At 36.2% G+C, this 24795-nt stretch overlaps 1 protein-coding gene across 1 annotated transcript in view; it reads left to right on the forward strand.

Annotated features, from left to right (window-relative positions):
- Positions 1–234: 234 nt before the first annotated feature.
- LOC145680987 (small ribosomal subunit protein uS7-like) overlaps positions 235–24795 on the forward strand; it is a 36359-nt gene continuing 11798 nt past the window's right edge. Inside the window, exons 1-3 of the mRNA XM_081752241.1 lie at positions 235–375; positions 8897–9023; positions 18841–19050. Of these exons, the coding sequence (XP_081608367.1) occupies positions 8901–9023; positions 18841–19050 (333 nt within the window). The 5' untranslated portion in view covers positions 235–375; positions 8897–8900. The remainder of the gene's footprint in view (positions 376–8896; positions 9024–18840; positions 19051–24795) is intronic.

A 24795-nucleotide genomic window follows, 5' to 3' on the forward strand; every position in this document is an offset into this window, starting at 1 on the left:
AATTGGTGACTAGTGTTATCGCAATGAAACGCATATTTTGTTATATGTTGGTTTAACCCGTACAGAAATATATCCTATAGAGGTGGGGACATTCTGTATCATCTTCACAAAATTCCGCGTTCAGCAATAACACCAAAAATGAAAAATGCCTAATTATGGTAGATTATCGTTAAGTTTGAGTTGTATTGACGCAAACCAATACATAATGTTCCCGTATATCCGGTGCATGGGCTTTGAGGTAAGTTTTAGCTCCATAAAACTATAGTTCTGGCAAATATGCTGGTAACATTGTTCAGCCCTCGTGTGCGCTTCCTGTGCCGTTTTCCTTTGAAGTATTGAGGTTTTATGTAGAAATACTGCTATTTAAATAACTAGGTAATTTGTACGCTAATCTTATTTTCTTGTTATGTAACATATTAGGTTGGGTACTCTTATGTCTGTATTATTAGTTGATAGTAGTCCATCAATGCAGGATACGTTTAAGAACACGATTTGAAAGAAGTGTTGGAAAGTTATGATTTTTCACCAATTATTGTCTTACTGTCGTCCAATATATTTGCAATGGGCGACATAATGCCTCTCTTGTCGTAGATGAAGTTCAAGGGAGCCACCAGGAATAATTGTCGACAAAACTATAACACTTTCACAACTTACGTATAAATACAACGTATGCGCTTAAGTGTTCACTAATTACCATGTATCATAGTAAAAAAAGAAGAAAAAGCCTGTGTTGGGTGGCTACTAGAAAACGAATGCTATCTAAGTGATTCGAGGCATGTGGCATATATTAAATTCAAGGGGGCCATTAGAGGTAATTGTAAAAATTACAATTCATGTACGATGTGCGTATAGATCAGCGTCCGGATGTATGGCATAAAAACTAGTGCAGAAAACAAAGGGGCAGGGCAAAGCTGTTGGGCCTGCGCAATAGAAGCAGAGACGGTAGGTAAAGACGTATGCAAGAGAAGTGAAAGCAAGTGGATTTTGGAATGACACGAGCTTGAATAGCACTTGTCATCATTTCATACCAATAATGCTCCACTTGTAAACATAAAATACAGCTTCTATACACTGCAGAAATACACCGCTGGTGGAAAATTATATTTATTAGTAAAGTAATCTTTCATATGCACTTACTTATTTTATCCGTTTTAAAGCACATATTCGTTTTGCACTAAACCTACCGCTTTTCTTAGTGACACGATTACCTGTAATGTTTTCGCACTAGTGACGCTACCTTTAAAATAGCTTTTGTACAATGCTGAAATATTACTGACGGAAGATAATATCTATAGTGTTTTCAAAACTAGAAACAAATTGACGTTTGGAAAAGCACGTGGTACGCTGTTGTCGCTTCGTGCGCAACCCAATGAGTCATTAGGTGATACTGTCTTGAGAGCCTTAACAAGAAGGAAAATCTCTAAATATTTGTTTGTTTGGATGGATGAAAAAATGTTTGTTGACCCAGTTTGTGCATGTTAGGAGGGGGGACTGTGTGTGTGTGTGTTTTTTTTTTTTTTTTTTTTAAAGTCACTTACACGCACAGAGAAACGAAAAACTGAATAGCTTTCTTCGTTCTGAAAACACGTATTTACTAGCAACAACATTGGAATGTTAAGGTCTGTTGGAAGGAAACCCTGCACTCACTGTTGCTAAAATGACATTTATGATTCGACCTTTGCTAAGTGACCGCAATAACTGTGACGTAGATTTCCTTCTTCAAAACAAATCTGCGCGTGTTTTTGAGCTGTCGATTTGTTTCTAGTTGTGAAAGCACTTTAGTTTGCAAGCTTCTCTTAACATTTTTTGCTAGGGTTAGGGCTGTCAGTTTTTTCTGGTTGTGAAAGGACTTTCGTACAGTTCATTTTCATATGAACTAACTTATTTTTAACCGTTATCTGGCATTTGTAAACATAAAATACAACTATAGTACGTAATCGCCTGCGGAAGTTCATTCCTTAGAAATACCTCTTTATATGCTGAATGTTGAATTTTCGTGTAAACTTTTCAAAATGTGATGTTCATAAAGTGTACCATTCCGTTAGTGCAAAGTAACTATATATGAGGTGTGATTGGAAAGTTGTGTGTTGGGAAACCGATTTTGAAAAAAAATAAATTAATATGTACTAAGAAGAAGAACTATTAAAATGTTTTTTAAGAAAACAACCTTGCCTAAGGGACAAGAGAGACTTCTTAATTATTAGAAACATAATTAAAGTATGATAAACACGAGGAGGGATATAAGGAGGATACAGGCTGGCAAAAGGGAAGGACGGAAGCAGCCAAAGACGAGAGGAGAATTCAGAGTCATGTGGGTGAGAGTACACCTTATACTCATGTAAGACTTTTTCCTAGCACTTAGGGGGAATCCAAAAACAATAAGATTACATTGAAATAACGTAAATTTTGTAATTACAAAATATTTTATACAAGAGACCTTACTTAGCTTAATTTTTTTTTAAATTAAGATTTACAAACAGGAAAAAGTCTTACATGAGTATAAGGTGTCCTCTCACCCACATGACTCTTAATTCTCCTCTCGTCTTTGGCTGCTTCCGTCCTTCCCTTTTGCCAGCCTGTATCCTCCTTATATCCCTCGTGTTTATCATACTTTAATTACAACACCTTTTTGTGTGTGTCAGTTTTATCCTTTTTGCAAAATCTGTTTCCCAACACAGTTGTAAGTCTGGGCTTGTAATTTAAAAATGGCAGTATTTACAGGCTGTTGTGATGGATCTTCTTCAAAGTAGTCCCCTGCTTAATGAACACACCGATTCCAACGGTGTTTCCACTTCTGGAAGCACTCCTGAAAATTATTTTCCGTGGTGGTGTGAAGCACTCTCTCCGTTTTTGCTTGAATGTCCTCAATTGAGTCAAATCTCTTCCCTTTCAATGACAATTTTAATTTAAGAAAGAGGTAGAAGTCGCCCGGGGCCAAATCTGGGGAATACGAGGATTGCAGAAGCACAGGAATGTTCATTTTGGCCAAAAATTCCTGGATCGAGAACGCACAATGAGCTAGTGCATTGTCGTGGTGGAGAATCCAATTCTTTTCTTTCCAGAGAGGAGCCCTTTTCCGCCGCACATTTTCGCATAGACGCTGAAGGACACGTTTGTAGTGTTCCTAGTTGACTGTCTGCCCCCTAGGGGCAAATTCATGATGCACGATACCTTTAGATCGAAAAGAAACCACCAACATTGTCTTCACATTCGACCGACTTTGTCGCGCTATCTTTGGTCTTGGTGAATCTGGGCTCTTCCACTGAGAAAATTGGGCCTTTGTTTCTGGGTCATACCCATAAACCCATGATTCATCACCTGTTATTACCCTATTCAAGAAATCTGAGTTCATTTCGGCTCGATTAAACAGTTCTTGGGACACTTCAAGTTTGTGTTGTTTCTGCGCGTGTGACAACACTTTTGGAATGAATTTCGCGGACACTCGACGCATCTTCAAATCATCAGTTAAAATTGACTGAACGGCATAGAGACTTAAATTCAGGTCTTCAGCCATTCCCTAATTGTAAGTCTACGGTTTGAGCGCACTAAATTGCCAACTTTCGCAATGTTTTCGTTAGTTTTTGATGTTGAAGGCCGGCCAGACCGGGGGTCATCCTCTGCTGACTCGCGGCATATTTGAATCTGTGAAACCAGATAAATACGTTTGACCGGCTCAAACATTTGTCTCCAAAAGCTGTTTATAAAGATTGCGTGAGTCTAAGCTGCAGATTTCCCAGTTTTAAAACAAAATTTCAGACAAACGCGTTGTTCCAATTTTTCATCTATTTTGCGCACTTAAAAATCCGCCAAGACACACACACACACACTCAACTGGTTGCTACGCTGTACTGAATAAAGATATCTCGGTGCATGTTTCAACATGTCTCAAGAACACACCAAGCCACCGCTTCCATGCTAACGGGCGATTATATCTACTCCTCCTGAGCAGTGTTGCCAACTATCTTAAAACTTTCCAGGCACACCACGTATGCATTGAAGTTGCCAGCTAGACCAATTAACAAAATTGTTAAGACAAGGTGTTAGCAGCCAGGCGTGACCTCTGAATTAGTCAAAGATTCCATCTGATACAGAGACTTAGACATTTACTGTTGTAACCATGGGGTACATATAAGGGAGTGGCCAGCTTTTGTCTAGTATAGGACTCAAATTTTCAGGCAAAACTAGTAAATCTTATGAAAACAGGGGGGAACTTTACAATGCCCGCTTGCACTACAGTTGGAATCATTACAAAGATACCCTTAACTGTGCTATTAAAAAAAAAAGTCACGTTTGTCTGCTGGTGGGATATCTGAAAAACATATATTTAAAATTACACTATAAATCTTGTAAAAGTTATGTTGCGCGCAATAGTTGCAGATATGGTTATACATAATCAGGACAAACGTACGAATGATGTTCCTTGTAAATACTTTCCTTGGAATTACATTGAATAACAAATGTCTGCCCACAACGAGAAAATGTACGTTGCTGAAGAGAGGCCGTGGGGTATTTAAATACCCCACCAACACAGTTAAGGTTTAATGTAAGATTGTTAGACGGTTTATTGGATCAGTAATTACGCTAGGGATGTACCGATCCCAATACTGCAGAGGCCGATACTGTCGATACCAATACTTTTGGACACATTTCTTGCATATTAGGAATTTTCAGAATAATGAAATGGTCAATATTGTATAGGACTATTTAAAAAACGCGCCGGTTTTGTTACATCAAATTGTGAACTTTGTTTTTTCGAAACACTAACAAAATTCACAAACATTCCGATTTCAAATATGGTGAATGACGTCGGGCATATGACCTCTACTGCGCTGGCATGCAATAACTGTTCGTGAAATTCGCTGTGAATGCCTAACAGCCACATTGTCACGAACCACCTCAATATTTTGCTCAGAACGAGCACTACGACGAGGTCCAGGAATTTGAACGTTCACTGTTAAACCCGTTTCAATGATCTTTTTCACAAGTCTGCGAATTATTGATTCATTCGGTGCTTTATTTCCCCCTAGAATCGCCTGACAGTTGTACATATCTTTCTCTGTTCTGATGAAAAAGTTTTCACAATTAGCACACGTTGCGCTATAGTAAACTGCTCCACTATGGCTAGACACAGACTGAGGAAACGCGAGAAATTCAGACTAGGGCGACAATCGGAATGTTTGTGGGTAGAACAACAATGTAAAACAGTGTCGGCTACCGAGAAATAAAAATTTCCCAGACGATCCAAAACCGGCGCGCTTTTTGAATAACTATATAATTTCGTATAATAAGGCCAGAATTTGACATACGAAGACAAAAAGTAGAATTTCATTTTGGGTTCCACACACAAAAGAATGAATTTCCTCTAAACTTAATCCAGCTCACATAAAATGCCGCTCAGGACACTTGATGATAATTTTCTTCAGTGGTTTCTTCTTGTGCTCAGCGTACAATCAAATTGAGTACCAAAGTGTCCTTGGTAGTTATGGGTACTTTGGAAGGTAAAAGCGGCCGAGCGTAGGACGGACCACTTCATCTTATTCCATAGATCGAGAATGTGTGAAGCAGCTCCATATTCCTCATGAGCCGTTAGTTTCTTTTAATATATAAGTAGAAGAAAATAATGACAAAGTGAGCGTCTTGTGGGTTTCTTCCATAGCATTTTCTTCTGAATCGAAACCTCTGCCTCGTTTGTGATTCAAATGACGGATCTGCTATCCTGACTGAGGACCTTTGACTTTTCTTGACCACTATTTTGGCAAGGAGGGACTAAAATTGTCAATTGAGTACGAGTATTGCAAATCAAAGGCGTACACATGCATAAAGAAATCGATTAAATATAGTGTCACTGCTAATATTAAACAGATTGAAAATAGTTTGGAAAATATATCGGTAAATATTGGTGTCCATTTGCCGATACTCCCAAAAGTGACCGATATCAGCGATACCGATACATCAGTACATTCCTAAGGTATACTTGTGGTGTATATTCTGTATCACAAAATTTTCTCATTTATTGTTATAATTATTATTATTATACAATTTCTTAATTTACGATTCGCAAAACTTGCTCCACCATAAGCTGTCTTACTTGTCACTGAAACTAGAGTTATTTACGCTGCTTTTATATGGTCTCTAAAGAACGAAAGTTAAGAAATAACGAAAAGCTCAAATAACTGTAAAAATTAGTTTTCTGACAAAATCTTCGAGGTCAGAATAGTTTCAAAATCAGTTAAGAGCTCAGAAAGCTTTCACATAAAATACATATTTCAGAATGTAATCATTAGCGGATGTGCCTCGATGTTTGAATTAATGAATTTTCTGAAGCATACGTTTTGTAGTTTAAGCGGCATGATACTCAGTGGTAGAGCTCTCATCCTTGGTTCGATTCCAGGCCAAATTAGTCCATGGCTTTTCTTGTACTCCTCGCGTGTCTTCTCACATTCTCATTCCACCAACTTCTGCATCATCTGTTGTTTGTCATCCATCTCCTTTATCCTAAAGATGGAAAAAATGTTTGTGTGTACTTCAACATTCCTCGGTTTACAGTGTAGGATAGTAGTAGATAAAAATAATAGAAGGAAACAGGAGTCCCAGAGGAACGTTGACTACCAGAAGCTCTCATGCTCTGGAGCACTTACACCAACGAAATGGAATTTTTGAAATGTGAATCATTATCCCACACTACTTCTATGGAATAACCCCCCTTCAGGAAGAGTGATTGTTGTTGATGTCAGATGCCTAACAATATTAAGTGGAAAAAATAAAGACGTAAATGACTGTGAAAAAAAAAAAAAAAAAAAAAACGATTGAGAGCTATTCAGGTTCTTATCCGAGAGCCGTCTCTGTTTCTGGTGTTTAGATGATAACAGTGACAATGGTAGAGTCATTCCATGTGAAATCAACCAAGCCCAAAAACTCATGGTGTCAAATTTCGATAAAACTTGATGTACATATAGGCCTCTATGAGAGATGATCATGCACCAAATTGTAGTACTGTACCCCCTGTAGTTTCAGATTACAGGGTAGTAAAAAATACACATTTGATTTTTTTTTTTTTTTTTATTTAAGTTGGCCATATCTCCCGTAAATAATGAGCTAGAGAAAAAAATAATATACTATTTTGAAGAGGAAAGAATATGCTTCAAGATATGTCAAAAACATCTATTTGAAAATGAAATATAATTTTCCTTGAAAATTTTGGATCAGTGATATCTCAAAGTGCCCGTTGTTCCCATTTGGTTTCCTTGAAATTGGGTACCAAGGTAGCCCCTTATGTCTGACATAAGTGTGCCAGATAATGTCAACATGGGCCAAGAATGAGCCTGGAGTCTACAATGATATTCGTGTGACCATGTTGGGAGAAACAACGGGGTGCCAATATGGCAACTTGCCGATTTGTCAATGCTGTTGAAGTAAGGTGTAATAAATATTTAGCTATTACTGACTTGCTGGAAGTGACCAATTGTCAGTAGTGCCTGTGTTGAAGCAGTCGACTGGCTTCTTCCATCTCTTTGTTGCTGAGCGTGTATGTACGGCCAGTTGCAGTTATGGGATCAGAAAAAAAAAAATCACAAGTAGGGAGTGAGAGCACATCTGGTATATCTGGATATACAAAGGAAGGTGCTGCTCCGTGAGAAAACACAACTTTACTGTTTCGTGTGTCTTGTCGACTTACAGAACTCAAGCAAGCCATCAGAAGCCATCGTAAGTGCAAGTAACAAAGCCTCAGATTCTATCAATAGTAATGCCAGCTTGTGAGCCATCTGCTGCAATTACTAACTCTTCCTTAAAGTCTGGTTTAGAATATTGCCTTATTGCAACCTTTCTTTGAGACACAGGAACTCAGAGTGAAATTTACGGGTTCCAGGAATCTGTCCAGCTGCTTCAAATCTTTCCTTTAGTAAGGTGGCTTCCCCCTCATGTTCCTCCTCTGTGCAGTACACATACACCATTTTGGAATTCTTGCGGTTATTCGTGGCCCAGTTTTACAATTGGCGTGGAGTCATGATCTGATTTGTGTACGGTTTTTGAAGGCTTGCTTTTACATCATTTCTTTTCAGTGCACCTCCAGTACCATCATACACGTCCTTTCCATGTGAAGTTGCAAGGAAATGCCATTCACATGCCACTCCGTAGTCGTCACTTGCCACACCAAAACATTACTGCTAGGTCAGTTACATCTTACTTCACCGGTATTGACAAATTGGAAAGTTGCCACATTGGCACCCCAGATGTCTCTCCCAACATGTTCACACGAAAATCATTGTAGATTCCAGGCCTATTCTTGGTCCAGGCTGACATTTGGCACACTTACGTCGGATATATGTAGCTATCTTGGTACCCAATTTCAAGGAAATCAGTTGGGCACTTTCTGAGATGTCACATCCAAAATTTCCCCGGATTTCCCGGAAAGTGATATTTTATTTTCAAATAAACGGTCCCGACATATTATAGCCTATTCTTTCCAATTCAAAATGGTATATTACTTTTCTCTCTAGCTCAGTATTTACGGGAGATACGACCAATTGAAGTTAACAAGGTTCTACAAAAAACATCAAATTCGTCCATTTTTTACCACCCTGTACTCTGAAACTACAGGGGGTACAGGGCTACAGTTTGGTGCACGATCATCTCTCATAGGGGTCTACATGCACACCAAGTTTCATCAAATTCTGAGACAACGAGTTTTTTTTTTTTCCCTGAAAATTTGACTGCTTTCACATGGAATGGCTCAATAGAGCGCTGTGAGTGTTATGAGCTTTTCCTGAACTTCAGGATTTATTTATTTTTGAAAATACCAAGACCATTAGCGATGCATTAATAGGAAGTAATGAAAAAATATTATTTTATTTAAGACAGAAAGAAAAATAATATTTTTATTAATTTTATTTTCTAGGAAAATGGAAACTGAAAGTTTCGAAGATAGTACTTTGCCTCTTGCTCAGCCAGCAGAACTTCCAGAAATTAAACTGTTTGGCCGATGGAGTTGTGATGATGTACAAGTTTCAGACATGTCACTGCAGGTAGGTTACACCATCATGCTGATTACAGGCATGTTTATAATGAAGTTGCGGTATTTTTTTCGATATTTCAATATGCATAAGGAATGTGGGTAAAATAACTTTCATAACTAATTCAAATTTGTGTAAAATCATGGGTAAATACGGATAAAGTTCTGCTGGAGAACTTAATCAACTTTGGCGACAGAATTTTTCGTAATTGCAAACACTTGATGCTATCAACACGAAACAAGAATAATTATTTGAACTCCTTAGTAGTTGAATTGAAGTATAAAATGGATTGTATTGTGTTAAGGTTAATAAAAAACATCCGAATAATTTAAAACAATGAAAAGAAAATCCGTATTATCAGCATGAAACAAGAAGACACATTTGGACTCTTAGTAATTGAACTGAAATATAAAATGTTGAATGTTGTGCTTAATAATAATAATAATAATAATAATAATACGAATATTTTAAAAAAATGAAAAGAAAATGCGAAAATTCGCCGAGGCCATCGTGTCTTATATCTTTATGCTGGCCAAATTGAATATCCAAATTAATAATGTAGCCAGATGGCAATTGTAGGAAACAAAAGTGGGATACTAAAAACCTGAGAACTGTGAAACTGAATCGATTCATAGGAGAATTCAAAGAAAACTATTTAAATTTGGAAAAAATATACATAGGTACTAACGTAGTACCTGTAGTAGGAACATATAAAACTTTGTATTCTTCGGACTCCAGAATTAATTGCAGAGTACTCCGGACAAAAAACTACGAGGTACAAAACAATTTTTTTTTTAAGAAAAGAAGAAAAAATAGAGAAGAGGCCAAAAGATGTACACTTCTCTAAAGCATAATTGTACTCTTGATTTTTTTTTTTCTGAGCCCCTTAAAATTGTCAGTTTGGTAATAGTGCATTCGAAGTAATAGGAGGGGAGGTCACAATAATAATTTTAAAAAAAAGTTATAATAACTTCTGAACACAGCGTACAGTTAGCTCATTGAAATACTCAGCTTGTCTTTGGTTACTTAATGTAATGATACCTCAGAACAAAATAGTACCTTGGCGAATGCAGAAATCTTTGTTGTAGGTAAAACACACGCTAAAATTCGTTAAGCAAACGAAGAGGGTTGTTAAGATATCCGTTATCTATCTATACAATTGGAGGAATGCGTGTAGTTGTTTCGATGGCCGTGCATGTTCTTGCTTTTCTGCGAATTCAATACCTGTAAACCTGGTTCGAATTCCACTAGGTGATTTTATTTATATTTTGTAACTTTTTAGTTATTCTTGCCGTACAGTTTTGTAGTATATGTATTAACTCTTTGAAGCACGGTGCTAACTTATATTTTACCACCTTTTAGATAACGTTTTAAAAACACCGTGCCGCAAAGAGTTAAACGAGGGTTATTGACAACTTTCGAACATCTCCAAAAATAAAAAGTTGCAAAGACGTAAAACCTAATTGCAAATCATTTTTACATCAATCCGTAAGATTTTCTTGAATCTGAAAATAAATCCGGAGTTCTAGTGTTCACGAAATCACTATCAGCCATAATGACTTCCTCATCACTGCTAGAGCATAGTTCATTATTGTTAGTAAGCTAGGGAACAAGGGGAAAAAAGTTTGTGAGGGTACTAAACTTGGTAGACATTTTATTTCTTCGCAGTTTGTTGTTACACCTACAAACATTACGTTATTTTGTTGCATCAGAACGATTTTAGACTGTTTTCCACAGCGATTTCACATTTTATTTTATTTTTTAAATTAATGTCTTAATAGTTCTCAATAGTATAGTCCAGTTACATAACACCGTTTTCTATACTGTCTATCATAAGAATGCCTTCAGAGTTCTATAAAACAAGGGCCATCACCTTACCCCCGAACAATCTCACATGAGTATTTTGGGAGTGGAGATGAGATGTGTTTCCTACTGCTTTCAACCTGGCTTTGTCAAGTTGAAAGTAGTGGATGTAAGTCATATCGTATCCTGAATTATGAATTTTACTAAAATCTTGTATCTAGTTAGATAAATGATGTGCTTTCAAGTAAGCACTCGCTTACGTTTTCCTATACAGAAGTTTGTCCGGGGAGAAATCAAAATGAGTTGGGGCCACGCTTGGATACCATTTGATATATCCTAGCTCCGGCGCAGGGCAGTGTTTTAATTCCAAGGGGAGAGGGGAAGAAATATACCTGGGAAAAAAATTCTCTTGTACGAAATGCCAAAGACCTTCGATTCTACAATACCATATCATGGATGACATCAGTGTTTTGTGGGTCAGTATTGTCTAAGGTGCAGTGGAGCGAAGTTCATTATCAATGAATGTCTGACAGTTTTGAAAATGCGCAACTCAATTTCTCACAGTTGCATTAGAGGTTGCACGATTTCTCAACGTTTGATACATCCAAGATGGATTCTTTAAGATCATTCCCTTCTTGTGGAGGTACTCAATAAAAGCTCGGTTTTTTGTCTGCTGTTTCCTGGTCATGCTTATTCTCAGAGACATTTTATCGATTTGCGGGGCTGGAGACAACAATAAATTGTGGGGCTAGCTAGCGATGTAGGTGAAAATTCTGTATCCATCACGAATAAATTTTTTGTGCTAGTTTGAACTATCCATATCAGTTACAGTGATAATTCTCTAAATATTTAAAACGAAGGGGCAGTAATATTATTATTAATAATAATTATAGTAACATCCAATTCATGACATTATAATATAGTACTTAGCAGGGTTGGCTGGTTTAAAAAAAATCGTAAAAGTGTAAATATTCGTAAAATCTTGATGAACACACATTTGTGGGTTATCACGTTTCCTCCCGTATATTATTCGTATTATGTTCAAACCTACATTCCCATTCATTACTCAAAGAGATTATACTACAAAAGCAATTGGTTTTTAATATAAGTTTATGAATGTTTCTTTTGTGATTTTTTAAGTGTTATTGTTATGCTGTAAGATACACGAATTTTCGATATGATTTTTTTTTTTTCTTTTGGATGTCGCAAGGAAACAACAAGAGACGAAACAGAAATAACACGTCTCCCTTTTGTTTTCCCCTTGCTTCCCATCAAACCAGCTGCTATGTTAGTTCATCTCTCTCACCCTCTCCGTAAGAAGGAATCCGGGGTTGGATAGCCAACACGTTGCAACTCAACTTTCTTAGCGCAATTAAAATAAATTGCACTGCTTTAAGAAAATTCTAAGACCAATCCAATTGCATACTCGGAGACAGATATAGTATCTAAGGAACGGAAGTAACAGTTGTGAACAATATTGTGGAATATTCAGCTTTTGGTACTGTTATAAAAATAGGTCTGCAAACACATTAAATAGAAACCTTTCCCTTAAGGGAGGACTTGTAAATTAGCTTTTGTAAATCCATAACTGGTAGAAGTAGCTGTGAGTTAACGAATGACTATTCCTAATGTTTCTCAGATTTAACCTTATAGAGTGTGAAGAATGTAGAATGGTCCTAGTTAACATTTATGTGTAATCCCGAGTGAAAATATAGTAACTTTAGAGTAGGAGAAGAGAGCAGCTGCTTCCTCCCAGCCCAAATGTTCTGTATTTTGTGTAATACCATATATGGAATTATGTATAACCAATTTCCTCTCGTAAGGGTATAGGAACACTGTGCGCAAAACTAAAAACTCAGGAGCGAATACGCCCTTCTGAAATCCAATCAGAAAGAGAGTAAACTTGAGCTAATATGCAAATTAGCCAACGCCCAATTCTAAGGATAGTTTAAAACCTTAGAGACGCTCTCCAAGAGTCAGTCGACGTCTTCAATCCAACTTTGTAGTACCGCGTGTCTGCATGTGTGTTCTTCATTCGAACTTAGAGAGTTTCTGACTTCATTCTTTTTCGGTCTCCAGTTCCAAATTTTATTCATTGCTCTATCGGTGTGTTCGACTCACTTCAGTTTACGAACTGAAGTTTCAATTTTATACTCTGTGAACATTAGCTCTTGCATCTCATTCGTATAAGTGAACTTTTCACTATAACAACTTAAACAAAACTCTGTAACTCGTGAAATTATTACTTATACGATCCAGAAGTATAGTGTTCTTATACTTATAATTAAAACGAGAGTGGCCTTGTACTCGTTTATAATTTAACCAATAAACTTTTATATATCTATTCTACTAAAATCGTTATTTTTCATTTAAAAACAAAAGACCGCCACCACTACTAACAATTAAGAGTTGAGGAAAGCCTCGAAGATTGCCAGGATCCGCGATCTCTCGAAACGCTCGATCGCTCGACGCATTACAATGCAGTTGCAATCAAAGAAAAATTCTAAATATTGTTTCGTTTTAATAATGTTTGCTCTTGATAATATACATCGAAATGCTGTACTTTAATTCCGGGGGGGGGGGGGGAGAAGCATACAAATCCCACGAGAGGAATTTATTGAAATCAAAAATATCTTTGGTATCTATTTATGTATAATTGAGTCAGAGCAAGTAGACTCAAATAATTTGTATCTATATTCACTTTTCTTACTGATATGCAAATTAAGTCGTTGTATTTCTTTAATTTGGACTAATAAAAGTCGTAGTGAACTAACTTGGACTAAATTAGTTCATCTGTTCTCTACAGTATTTTGAAATTGTCCATATGTAATTCTGTGTAATGGTTTCACTTGTGCAACTGTTAATCTTTTTGTCCTTCTGAAATGACTCTTGACAGTCGTATTAACAAGTATGTAAAGATCAATACAACGTATTTTTATCAGGAGTCCTTGAGTGAGTCGGCAGACGTATCGCACTTGTGACCAATTAGTCCCGGTTTCGAGTTCAAATGGAGGACAATTTGTTTCAGATGTAAGTCGAGAAAGGGTTTGGATTCTGCTTTAAGCTTATGTGACCCCTTGTAGCATAACCCATTCGTTTAATAATAATACCAAGGTGAAACAAACTTATTTCTGTCCATATGCGATATAAATACATAGAGCAAATTATTAAAAAAAAAAAAAAAAAAAAAAAAAAAAAGGTTAAAAAATAGTTTTTTTCAATAAAAAACATGGTTTTTGCCAACCCTGATACTTGGAATATTCTAAACAGCATTCACTACCTTTTACATTGCATCAGATCAGTTCGAATTAAAACAACATGCCTTTATGAACTCAGTTTCGTAGGAATAGGTTCTATTTCCGCACTTATTTTTATAGCAAAACTATAAGATTTAGAAATCTATGTAACTTCCGGTTTCAATTCTGGTCCTCTTGTATCAAAAACTGTAATAGAGAAAATTCTTTCGCATAGATTCAGCATGTGAAGAACAGGTTTTGTCTTCGTCCTTATCCCTCTGTTGCAACCGGAAGAAATAGAACTACTACTTCCAGTTTTAATATTAAAGCCCATACTTTCGATATTTACCGTTGTTTTACCATACACAATGTATTCCATTTGTTCATAAAAGAAAGAAAAAATGGTAGTTTTAATTTACAAATTATAAGTTTGTACATCATTTAATAATTCACGATGTCTATTGAAACTTGGCAAGAATCATCAGGGAATAACGACACAAAGTTCACCAAATCCTGATTTAAACTGAACTAGGGCAGCAGCAATGATTGTGGGACTGAACGTGAAAAAGAACGAGAGAAAGAAGAGTTAGTTTACGAATTGAATATTTTTCCCAGGTGAGGAAGGAGGGGAGATAGTAGAATTTGCAATAGTCAAATTTTACAAAGAAAGAAAAAAAAAAAATAGGCAAACAACGGAGGTGGAAACAGAGGGGCACACCTATGAGAATAGAAAACCAGAAGTGGAATATAGTGAACAAAAGGAACTAAATCAGCCATTTTCAAACTGTGTCAGGAAAAAGTTAGGCTATATAGAATATAATGAACGCGTTACAGAAAAGTTTATATCTTTTAGAGCTACTTTTTGTTATTTGATAGGTAATTGCATTTTCGTAGGCAACGTTTCTTTATGATAATATATATAATTATTTAGCTTTAACATAAAAGAAGTTATACTTTTAGTGTATATCGTAAAAGTTTAAGTTACAGTGAGTATATCCAGGAACTGAAAAAAGATTGAAAAATGTTGGACTAACTTCTGTTAATTCTATTCAAAACTTCTTAGTTGATTGCATACAAACCTATTGACCTATGCTCCACAGTTCATGACAAAACCAACGATGATAATAATAAAGGTTATTCTCTATGTTTGGCGGAATTGGAAGGTCATCGTGCATTACGAGCTGCTGCCGCCGGGCAGAACTATAGAATCGGACTTACTCTCGAGGCGCAAATGCATCTAGCAGTTCAAAGGAAACAGCCAGAACTCGTCAACAAAAGGAATGTGTACTAACGCCAAACAGTATACCTTTTTAACGACCTGTTAGAGATCGAGAGAACTTGGCTTTGTATAACAAGGAGATTATGGTGTTTGTGAAAAAATGATAGATCATCTTCGAATTAAATGGTGCATATGTGGCCTCATATCGTTATTTTCAAATTACAATAAATACATTCTCAGTTTTGGGTTCCAAAGGCTCAATACTTTTTAGACAGGTTGATAGTTCATTATGACAATATTGATACTCAAGACTATATAAGATTTAAATGCATAGAAGTTTCCGCTATTCAGTATTGGACAAGAATACACGTGTTGCAACAATTTTTTGCCTGAAGCTGGTTACCCTGAAAGAATATGAAGTTATATATTGACTTGATTTGTAATGGAGTGAGTTAGAATTAATGAATGCCACTGAAGCACTAGCCTTCGGCCTGCTGGGGGCTCTGTCCCCAGACTCCTTCATTGGCTTAGCCTACGGTCTCCCATTTCTCATGTATCAGCTTTTGCATCAACAGTGAATTTCATGTATTTGCTTCCTAAATTTGGCCAGCTGAGGGGTTCGCCTCCAGAGCTCAACCTTTGCTCGGCCTACGGCCTCGCACGTCTTAAACCCACAATTTTACCGAATTTCAAGTTTCTTTTCCTACTTCAACTGTCTAAGAGATAAGATTTTATATCCCAAGAAAGTGTCCGTTTAAATAACGTGGGAATTTCTTCATCACTCCTTTAGATCCCTTAAAAATTAAAGATGTTTACATTTGGCAATTTTTCTGTGGGTTTGTCCCGGAAGGCTGCAATCATTCCGAATTTCATCATTCTAATCCTGCCGGAAGTACCTAAACATTTTGTGGTGTAGATGTCCCATATAAATAACATGGGAAAGATTTTTCAGTTCCCCATAAAATCACTCCAAAGTGGAAATTTTTAGCGGAAAGAAAGGAAACAGTTAATTTTTAAACAATCTGCAAACTTTTTTTTTTTTTTTTTTCGTATCCAACCATAAATTCGCTTTACGCTCCGATACCTTGTTGTACCTGATTTCAAATACAGTGAAACCTGTCTTTAGCGGAATCGAGCGGGACTTGCAAAAGTTTCCGTTAAAGTCAGGTTTCCGCTTAGTGGAGGTAGACCTTTCCTTTCTTTAAAAAAAAAAATACATGCTTATAAAGGGACATACTGAGAAAATATATTGCTGTATGTACATTGTTCGATTACAGTACTTCTTTCTTCTACGAATAAATACACACACACAAAAAAATTCAAATGAATACAAAATATGCTATGCACACGTTTTCTTTATTTTTCTAATAGCTAAGTAGGGTTTTCTGTGTACATTGCTGCTTGGCTGCTTGACTTTCCTCATACACTTTAGCCTCAGAAATTATACTAAGTGAATCAGAATCATTTTTTCGTAAGGCAAATTTTTGCAGCTCCTTTAAACTTCTGAGAGAATCTTGATATGTATTTATTCTATACTATTCTTGGAAGTCGGTATCGTATTCCTCTTCTTCCTCTATCTCGTTATCTTCTTTCCGACATTCCGTATTATTCTTGATTAAGTTGCGGAGATTAAGGACAATTTGTTGGGGTGAATATGAGTAGTGGTTGCGGAAAGTCAACACTGTCCAGAAATATTTAACAAAAGAACAAACATTTTATCGCAGACAGTGTAATGTATATGTCTCACAGAATGTCTAAACATCTTCTAAACGCTGTAGTCCGGAACTCAGAATTTTCCGTTAAATGTTTATTTTTCTTTCCGTTGTCCGCGTAACACAGTTTCCGCTTAATGAAGGGAGTTTTACACGTTTTGTTTTCCAAAATTCATGGGACCGTGAAATATTTCCGTTTAAGACAGTTTTCCGTTTAATAAAGGGTCCGTTGAAGACAGGTTTCACTGTATTAGAATCTAAGTGACAATGTATACTCAATCACGAAGCATTCAGCTAAAATCTAGCACAAATAGTACCTGCTTATTCCAAAGAAACATTAATGTAAAATAATTCATATCTCTGAACCTTGCATTTTTAATTGCATCATCTTGCTTTCTGCTGTGACTTCATAACATGAGCTGCAAATCATCTGATAACAAGATTGATTGTCGGAACACCCCCGAAAATTTCGACAGTCATAATCATTATATACAGGTTAGAGCGAAAAGCATTAATGATTGCTTAAGGAACCACAGGGAACGAGGGGGTTAAAAAAGTTATTTTTTTTTAGTGTTTTCACCTTTTTTGATATGCAATTCACATCGTAAGGTTAAACAAGGGCGAGTTTAGTTATTCAGTTGCTACGTACTGACCCCCGCACCACCTATTGGGTCCCACCCGTACTTAGTCCCGTATTTTTATAAATTTTCCGACCGTGAAATTCAAAAAGTTTGGTCGTGAAAAAACCATGAATTCGATTACAAAGCGGAAAGTGTATCAAATATATTGCATTTTCTTCCGTAAGGTATGTGCACATTTCATGAACATCGTACTGTACCCGTATTCAGTTTTACATGTCAAAGTATATGAGGCAAACATTGTTTATTTATTATTTATTTATTTATTTATTTATTTATTTATTATTAACCCTAGAAAGGCCGTGCTCGCATCTGCTACGTGAAGGACCAAGAGGGGGGTCAAATTTTCTCGCGCTGGTTTTATGTAGCTTTCAGAGTGTATTTGTTCAATATGAGTTAACATGTTTAACTAAATTTGAAAAACGAAACTATTTTCAAGGAATTGTGCTTTTATTTGTTAAAAAAAGAGGGCTAAATACAGTGCATAAAACTACTTATATATTAAACCAAATTTCTTATAATACTATGCAGAAACCCAGTATTACAACTAACACTCGACAAGTTCTGTGAAAGCCTAAGTGTTTATGTAAAGAAGAAAAGTAACATTTTCAAAAAATAATACACGTTTTAGATATGGGGGGGGGGGGAACGAAAGGAATTTTGGGGAAAACAAAGACGGGTAGCCCTTATGACCAAGGAAAATCAAATCGGCCCGCACAACATGAATTATTATTATTATACAAAAAGACAACGCAGTATATTCCGGTTGAAACGAAGCGATAATGAATCATAAAAAAAAAACAATAACAAAAAACAGAGAATCCTGAATGCTTATTAATCCATATAATCTAAATAAAAAAGAACTCGCGGGCAAAATTGTCCCCTCTTGATCTTTCTAGGGTTAATATTTGCTCATTTTGTTACGTAGACTCGACAATTGAAAATTTTCTTCTCAGTTTCTTTTGTAATAAAGATCTTTACTGCATATCTAATATATCCATATCTTAAAAACCTTATAAGCTGCATTTACCATTTACTAGGTATTCTCTTATGTTAATTGAGTTAAATAAAGCGATGTGAACAGTTACACTAGAGCTCTGTACGTAACAGCTTTCTTCGGAACTTAGCAAATTAAAGTGAACTAAATGTCAAAGTAATGTACTTCTTATTTAGGTTCATTATTTGTGTAATTCAAGCTGTACTTGAACATTTTCTTTACAGGATTACATAGCTGTAAAGGAAAAGAACGCCAAATACTTACCCCATTCAGCTGGAAGGTATGCAGCCAAACGGTTCAGGAAAGCCCAGTGCCCAATCGTTGAACGTCTTACCAACAGCTTGATGATGCACGGCAGGAATAATGGAAAGAAACTGATGGCAGTGCGGATAGTGAAGCATGCATTTGAAATTATCCATTTGCTTACAGGAGAGGTGCGTGCTTGGTTTTAATTAATTGTGATTCACGTATCTAGTAGAGTTGTGTAGCGTATTTTTAAAATATTATTTAGTAATTTAATAATAGCCATTAAAATATGCATATGAATATGATGTTCGTTATATAAAAGAAACCCAAAAGCCAATTAAAAGTTTAAGTACTGACCACTATGTATATTTTTTTTAAAATTGGAACCATTGTAATTTCCTTTCTACTGAGTACATTTTTATTTGATAATGCGAGATGGAAAGGAAGGAAGAGAAATCATCAGCAGGCATTTATAATATATAAGTTACCTAACATCAATAAGTAAGATGTCTCCTTTAGAAAAATACAACCGGCATATCTTAAATCAAAAAGAAAGAAAATAAGTATAATTGTTAATAGTTTCCATGCATATCAATTCCTGTAGAGATAGCTTTCAAAGTGTAGAGTTCTTACAAAGGACAAATGAAGGGTAAGGGGAAAAAAGAAGGAATGTCACAAAATTACATTTTTGAGAAAACGGCATTTTAATATTGGAAATCACGTACAAAGAATAGGGTTATTAAATCTTTCGTCCCTTTTTACATGGAAATTTCTACATCTACGCGTGCATGGCATATGCAATCAAATAGTACCAAGAGTCACCAACAGATAGGACAAAGCACCCGGTAAAGGACATGCATGGACATTCCTTGTTTTTTCCCCTTACCCTTCAAATATAAAGTCCTCGGTATGTGAACTTCTAAGAATAAGTGGACATAAATGCTAGAAAGTTTGATAAATTCCGCTTCTAAAACAGGGAATATTATGGGTTGGAGAAGAATTAGATTATGGGCGGAAAATACCTAAAGTTGCAAACAGCTTGGTTGCCGTTGTGTGGCTTTTATTGAAATTGTTGAGTGAAGTAGTTTCTGTTATCTATAAAGTTATGGAAACAGGTATCTTATTAAAACGAATTTCAAGTACAGTTGAGTTACGTAAAGGGTCTGGCAGAAAAGTCTGTTTTCAAACTGAAATTATGGCTAGACTGATTATTTCACATATGACTTTTTCTTTCCCTTTGAACTAGAACTCAAAGTATTTTACTTACAACAGTAAGTTATGAAACACCCATTCTTTTAGAAAATTATGCTTCATGGCATCTAAAATGATTCGAACTGTCTATAATGTCAGTAAACCTCAACAGTGGCGTCTATGCAGGATTCTGTTTTTAAAGCACGCTTTCAGTTAAGTTAAATCAATCATGAATACGGCTCTCAGACATAAGAAAACATCTGAAAAAATGTATAATTAAAAAAAGAGATAGGTGTGGTATGTTTCGTAACTAGTTGTTTGTAAGCAAAATGCTTTGAGTTATAGTTATGTTGGATAATAAAACATCATATGTGAAGTGATTAGTCCGCTCACAATTTCAATTGCAGACAGATGATTAGTCTAGTCACAATTTCAATTGCAGGTCAAGTTCTTCTGCCGGTCTCTGTATAATGTATGAATCGACTGCATCAGAATAAAAGTTAGTGTTTCATATGTGTCTCTCTGTCTTTTGAAGGTTAAGTTAGTAGTTTTCTTTCTTTTTTCTTTTTTTTTCCCTCTGCAGATTGATTTAATATACGGCCACTTTATAAATAGCTTCTAGTTTCAGTTTTAACAGGGAAGGGTAAATTTCTATAATATCTTAGTTTCTGATTTTATTAATAAAATGGCAAAATTGAGGAAAATGTTGAATTGTGTAAAATGAATTACGAACATCGTTGGCACTTGGGTTGACCTGGATTTTTCTCATTATACTTCGATTGGAATGCGTGTTGTAAAAGGGGAAGGAGGGTTAATTTTTTTTTGCTAAGAATAACGGCTTGGCTATTTAAAATTAAATTTTGATCATAGTACTTTGGTCAAGATTTTTCTTTATCAGTTCTTTGTGACTATTTTACATGCACCTATTCTGAAGAACCTACATTTCACCTAATAATATTAAACCATGAATAAATATTCCTTTTTTAGACGCACACAAAAAGCATTATTATAGACTAGCCTGTGGCTAGCTGGGGGCTCCGCCTCCAGACCCCTGCGTTTCCTCGACCTAGACCTCTGCCTAGCATCTCTGATGTTATCAGCCTTTTCTTCAAGAGTGAATTTCGTACATTTGATCTTTAGTTACATTTCCTGAATTTGGCCCAGCTGCGGGCTCCGCACCCAGACCCTCGCGTTTGCTCGGGCTACGGCGTCGCACCTCTTGTTCTACCAAATTTCAAGTTTCTTTTGTTACTTCAACTATTTAAGAGATAAGGTTTTATATCCCAAGAAAGCGCCCATTTAAATAACATGGCACCCATTTCATCACCCCTTTAGATCTCTTAAGAATTTAAGATATTTACTTTTGGCAATTTTTCTGTGGGTTAGTCCCGGAAGACTACAATTATGCCAAATTTCATCATACTATAGCAGGGCCAACAACAGATATTCTCTGACGTTTCTTATCCCATGCAGAGGAACAATGCGGCCTCTACTTTGGTACTAGTGTTACCAACCACGATCACTCTATCTTACACCATTTATTATATTGCCACTATAGATGCACCGAAAAGCCTTGACACGTGAGTAGTGACAACGTCACTACGAGCTGTCAGATACCTTCTCTTGTTGGCTCCTCTGTAATCTTGCCGGAAGTGCCTAAACATTTTGAGGTGTAAAAAATGTCCTCTATAAATAATATGGGGAAGATTCTTCAGTTTCCCATAAAACCACTCTACATTACGAAATTTTTATTTTTGACGACTTACTTAGGTAACGCTATCGAAAACGTACAAGCATACTGAAATTCAAGGTTTTATTCAAATACTAAGTACCTCAAATATGAGATTATAGGTCCAAAAAATGTCCATTTAAATAACATGAGGAATTTCTTCATCTCCCCTTTAGACTCTCTAAAAATATTCACTTTTGGCAGTTTTCCTGTAGGTTGGTCTGAAAAAGCTACAATCATGCTAAATTTAATCATTGTAGCTCTACAGCAAGTGCCCAATAATTTTGGGATGTAAAAGATGTCCCATATAAATAACATGGAGAAGATTTTTCAGTTACCCATGAATCCACTCTAAAGTTGGAAATTTTTATTTTTGGTGATTTACTTAGTTAACGCTAACGAAAACGTAGAAGCACACATAAGCTTTCAAGTTTTTATTTCAATTTCCAAGTACCTTTAAAAAAATTTTTTCATTCTACCCTTAGACCCCTTAAAAAATTAAAAATATTCACTATTAGTTTTCCTGTAGGTTAGTCCCGAAAAGCTACAATCGTGTAAAATTTCAACTTTCCACGTCAACCGGAAGTTCCCCTTTATTTGATGTCAGTTCATGTAGTTTTATATATAGTTAGGCTGTTGCGTGCAGAGGAATATTAAAGAGCATCTAACATCATAAAAATTAGTTCAGTGACGTCACACTATAATGACTTAATAGCGAGTATGGGAAGCTGTTTGCTCGTGTTACAAAATGTACTTTACATTCAAAATATAAAAAAGGCCCCGGTAACTTAGTAGTAGAGCGTTCACCTCTTGTGTGTGGGATCCTTGGTTCTATCCCAGCTCGCACCAGTGAACTTTGTGGTGGACAAACACCGTGTGCGTGAGTTTTCTCGGGGTTCTCCAGTTTCCTCCCACTTTCTTCATTCCACCATTTCATTAATTTCTCATCATCACCGTCTCTTTTAGCCTAGCCGGCATAACAGTGGGACGCAAAACAGATTTCATATTTTTCGAAATATAAAAAGATTGTATAATAATTACTATCGTCAAATTGAAGGAACTTACTAAATCAACGATTTCAGGGCTCATAGCGAGTCACTTTTTTTTTTTTTTTTTTTTGAACTAAAAGTTGCTTTTTTCAAATTTGTCACTAAAAGTTACTTTTTTTCTTTGGGGGTAAAGTGACTTTTTCGTGTGATTTATGTTTTGCATTGGCAGTTTTCTAAGAAAAATATAAAAATAAATGGAAAAAGGCAGAAAATTGTTACTCATTACTCTTCTTAAAGTTTCAGTACTTGCTGCCACATGTGAAACAGTCAGCTTTATTCTCACTTCAGTTTTTATTCTTTCTAAAATACAGTGGATGGTTGATGGATGCTTAAGCTCTCGAGGTGGGGTTGAGAACCCTTCAGTGTCTATTCTTTCTTCTATCATAATAGTCTTTTAATTTTCTCTCGTAATAGTTAACGCTCCGCCCAATGTTGTATGTGTGTGTTTGTGTGGTTTATCATGTTCGTCTTGTGTTATGCTTCTTGTATGTTCTTCGTAAGAGTAGATGATGAATTTGAATATTTCATGGTTTTGAGAACTCTCAATGCTAAGTTAAATATAATGTGTGGGATGAAGAAATTCGGAAATAGACCAGAACTGGTTCCACTTAGAAGCTTCTTACATCTGCTAAGTCTGCTTACCGTAACTACAAAGCATACTTAGAAAACCTAAGAAAGGAGGTAGCTCGAAAAGGAGAAGTTAAGAAGAAAAGATGAAAACAAAACAACAGAGAGGCGATGGAGAAATTGACAAAGGAAAAAGGGGGCATGATGAGATTTTTGGGCACTTTTTCGTGTGCTTTTGGTCACTTTTCAACTATTTACAAGGGACCAGAGCACTATGAGCCCTGCGATTTTGAAAACAAAAGTTCTGTTTTGAGGGTTTCTGATATTTTAAAGAACATTCATATTATAAATATATAGCATTAAGAGTATTAAAGGAAAAGGCTTAATAGTGTAGGAATACAGGTTAATGAATCCTGGAATATTTGAGTGAATAAACCACTGTTGAATATGCATTTTGATCATTTAAGCAAAAGATAGGACAATATTACAAATTATTTTCTGAGTTTTTTTTGATTTGAGTTGCGTATAAATGATGATGTGGAGTATTGAAGGTAGTCATCTTCAGGAATGTTTTATGTGTATACTGATGTAACCAATTCCGTTGAGACAGCAATTTATCCCCTTTTCTTCGCCCTTCAGCCTGTTTCCTCGTTGTCTTTCAGAAACTGGAATTGTTTTATTTATTTACTTATTTGTTTTTAGTTACTGCCAGGAAGAAGTTCCAGTACAATTGCTATGGAATATGTTCCTGTCAGCCTGTTATTCTGTAGAAACTCCTTTCATGCATTTTTATGTCGAATATACTGTAATGTCATCTGCATCTTTCGTACTTGATTATTTACGAGGAAAGTGAGCAAAATATTAGTGTGCTAAGCATACTTTAAAATTACTGGGAAGCCTGCAAGCTAGTGGTCAGGGTTGATTGAATTAAAGCATTAAGCTTTAAACTAGATTTAAAAAAAAAAAAAGTGATTTTATGACGTGTTTTTCTTCTGGAATAAATACGGAAAAAATGTAACAGGCGACACCTGAGCTCCCTCTCCCTTGCTGAATCTCACGGGTGACGAAGCTCAGCAGAGTCCAAACCAAGTCATAAACCCCGGGCTAACCCGAGGGGGCTCGAATCTGATGTTGTCTACCTACTTGTCGTTTAGCAGCGCCAAGAGGTACCACGCTGTATCCCAGTCTCTCCTACTGAACCTAAGGACACGCCTAACTCGTTCACTTAGGAGGTATCTCGAAGGTTTTCCTCGCCCGATAGGGACGAGAGGGAATAAAGCCCCGTCTACATCACTTAGCGGAAGAGGTCCACCGTACATTATCGATATAATGGGCGATGTAGTCCATCTGCACCAGGCGCACGCATTCTCCCAGTAAAGGCGGCAGCAATAGTGTGC

The sequence above is a fragment of the Thermobia domestica genome, chromosome 3, assembly GCF_964235325.1.
Source record: "Thermobia domestica chromosome 3, izTheDome1.hap1.1, whole genome shotgun sequence".
NCBI classification, from domain to species: Eukaryota; Metazoa; Arthropoda; class Insecta; order Zygentoma; family Lepismatidae; genus Thermobia; species Thermobia domestica.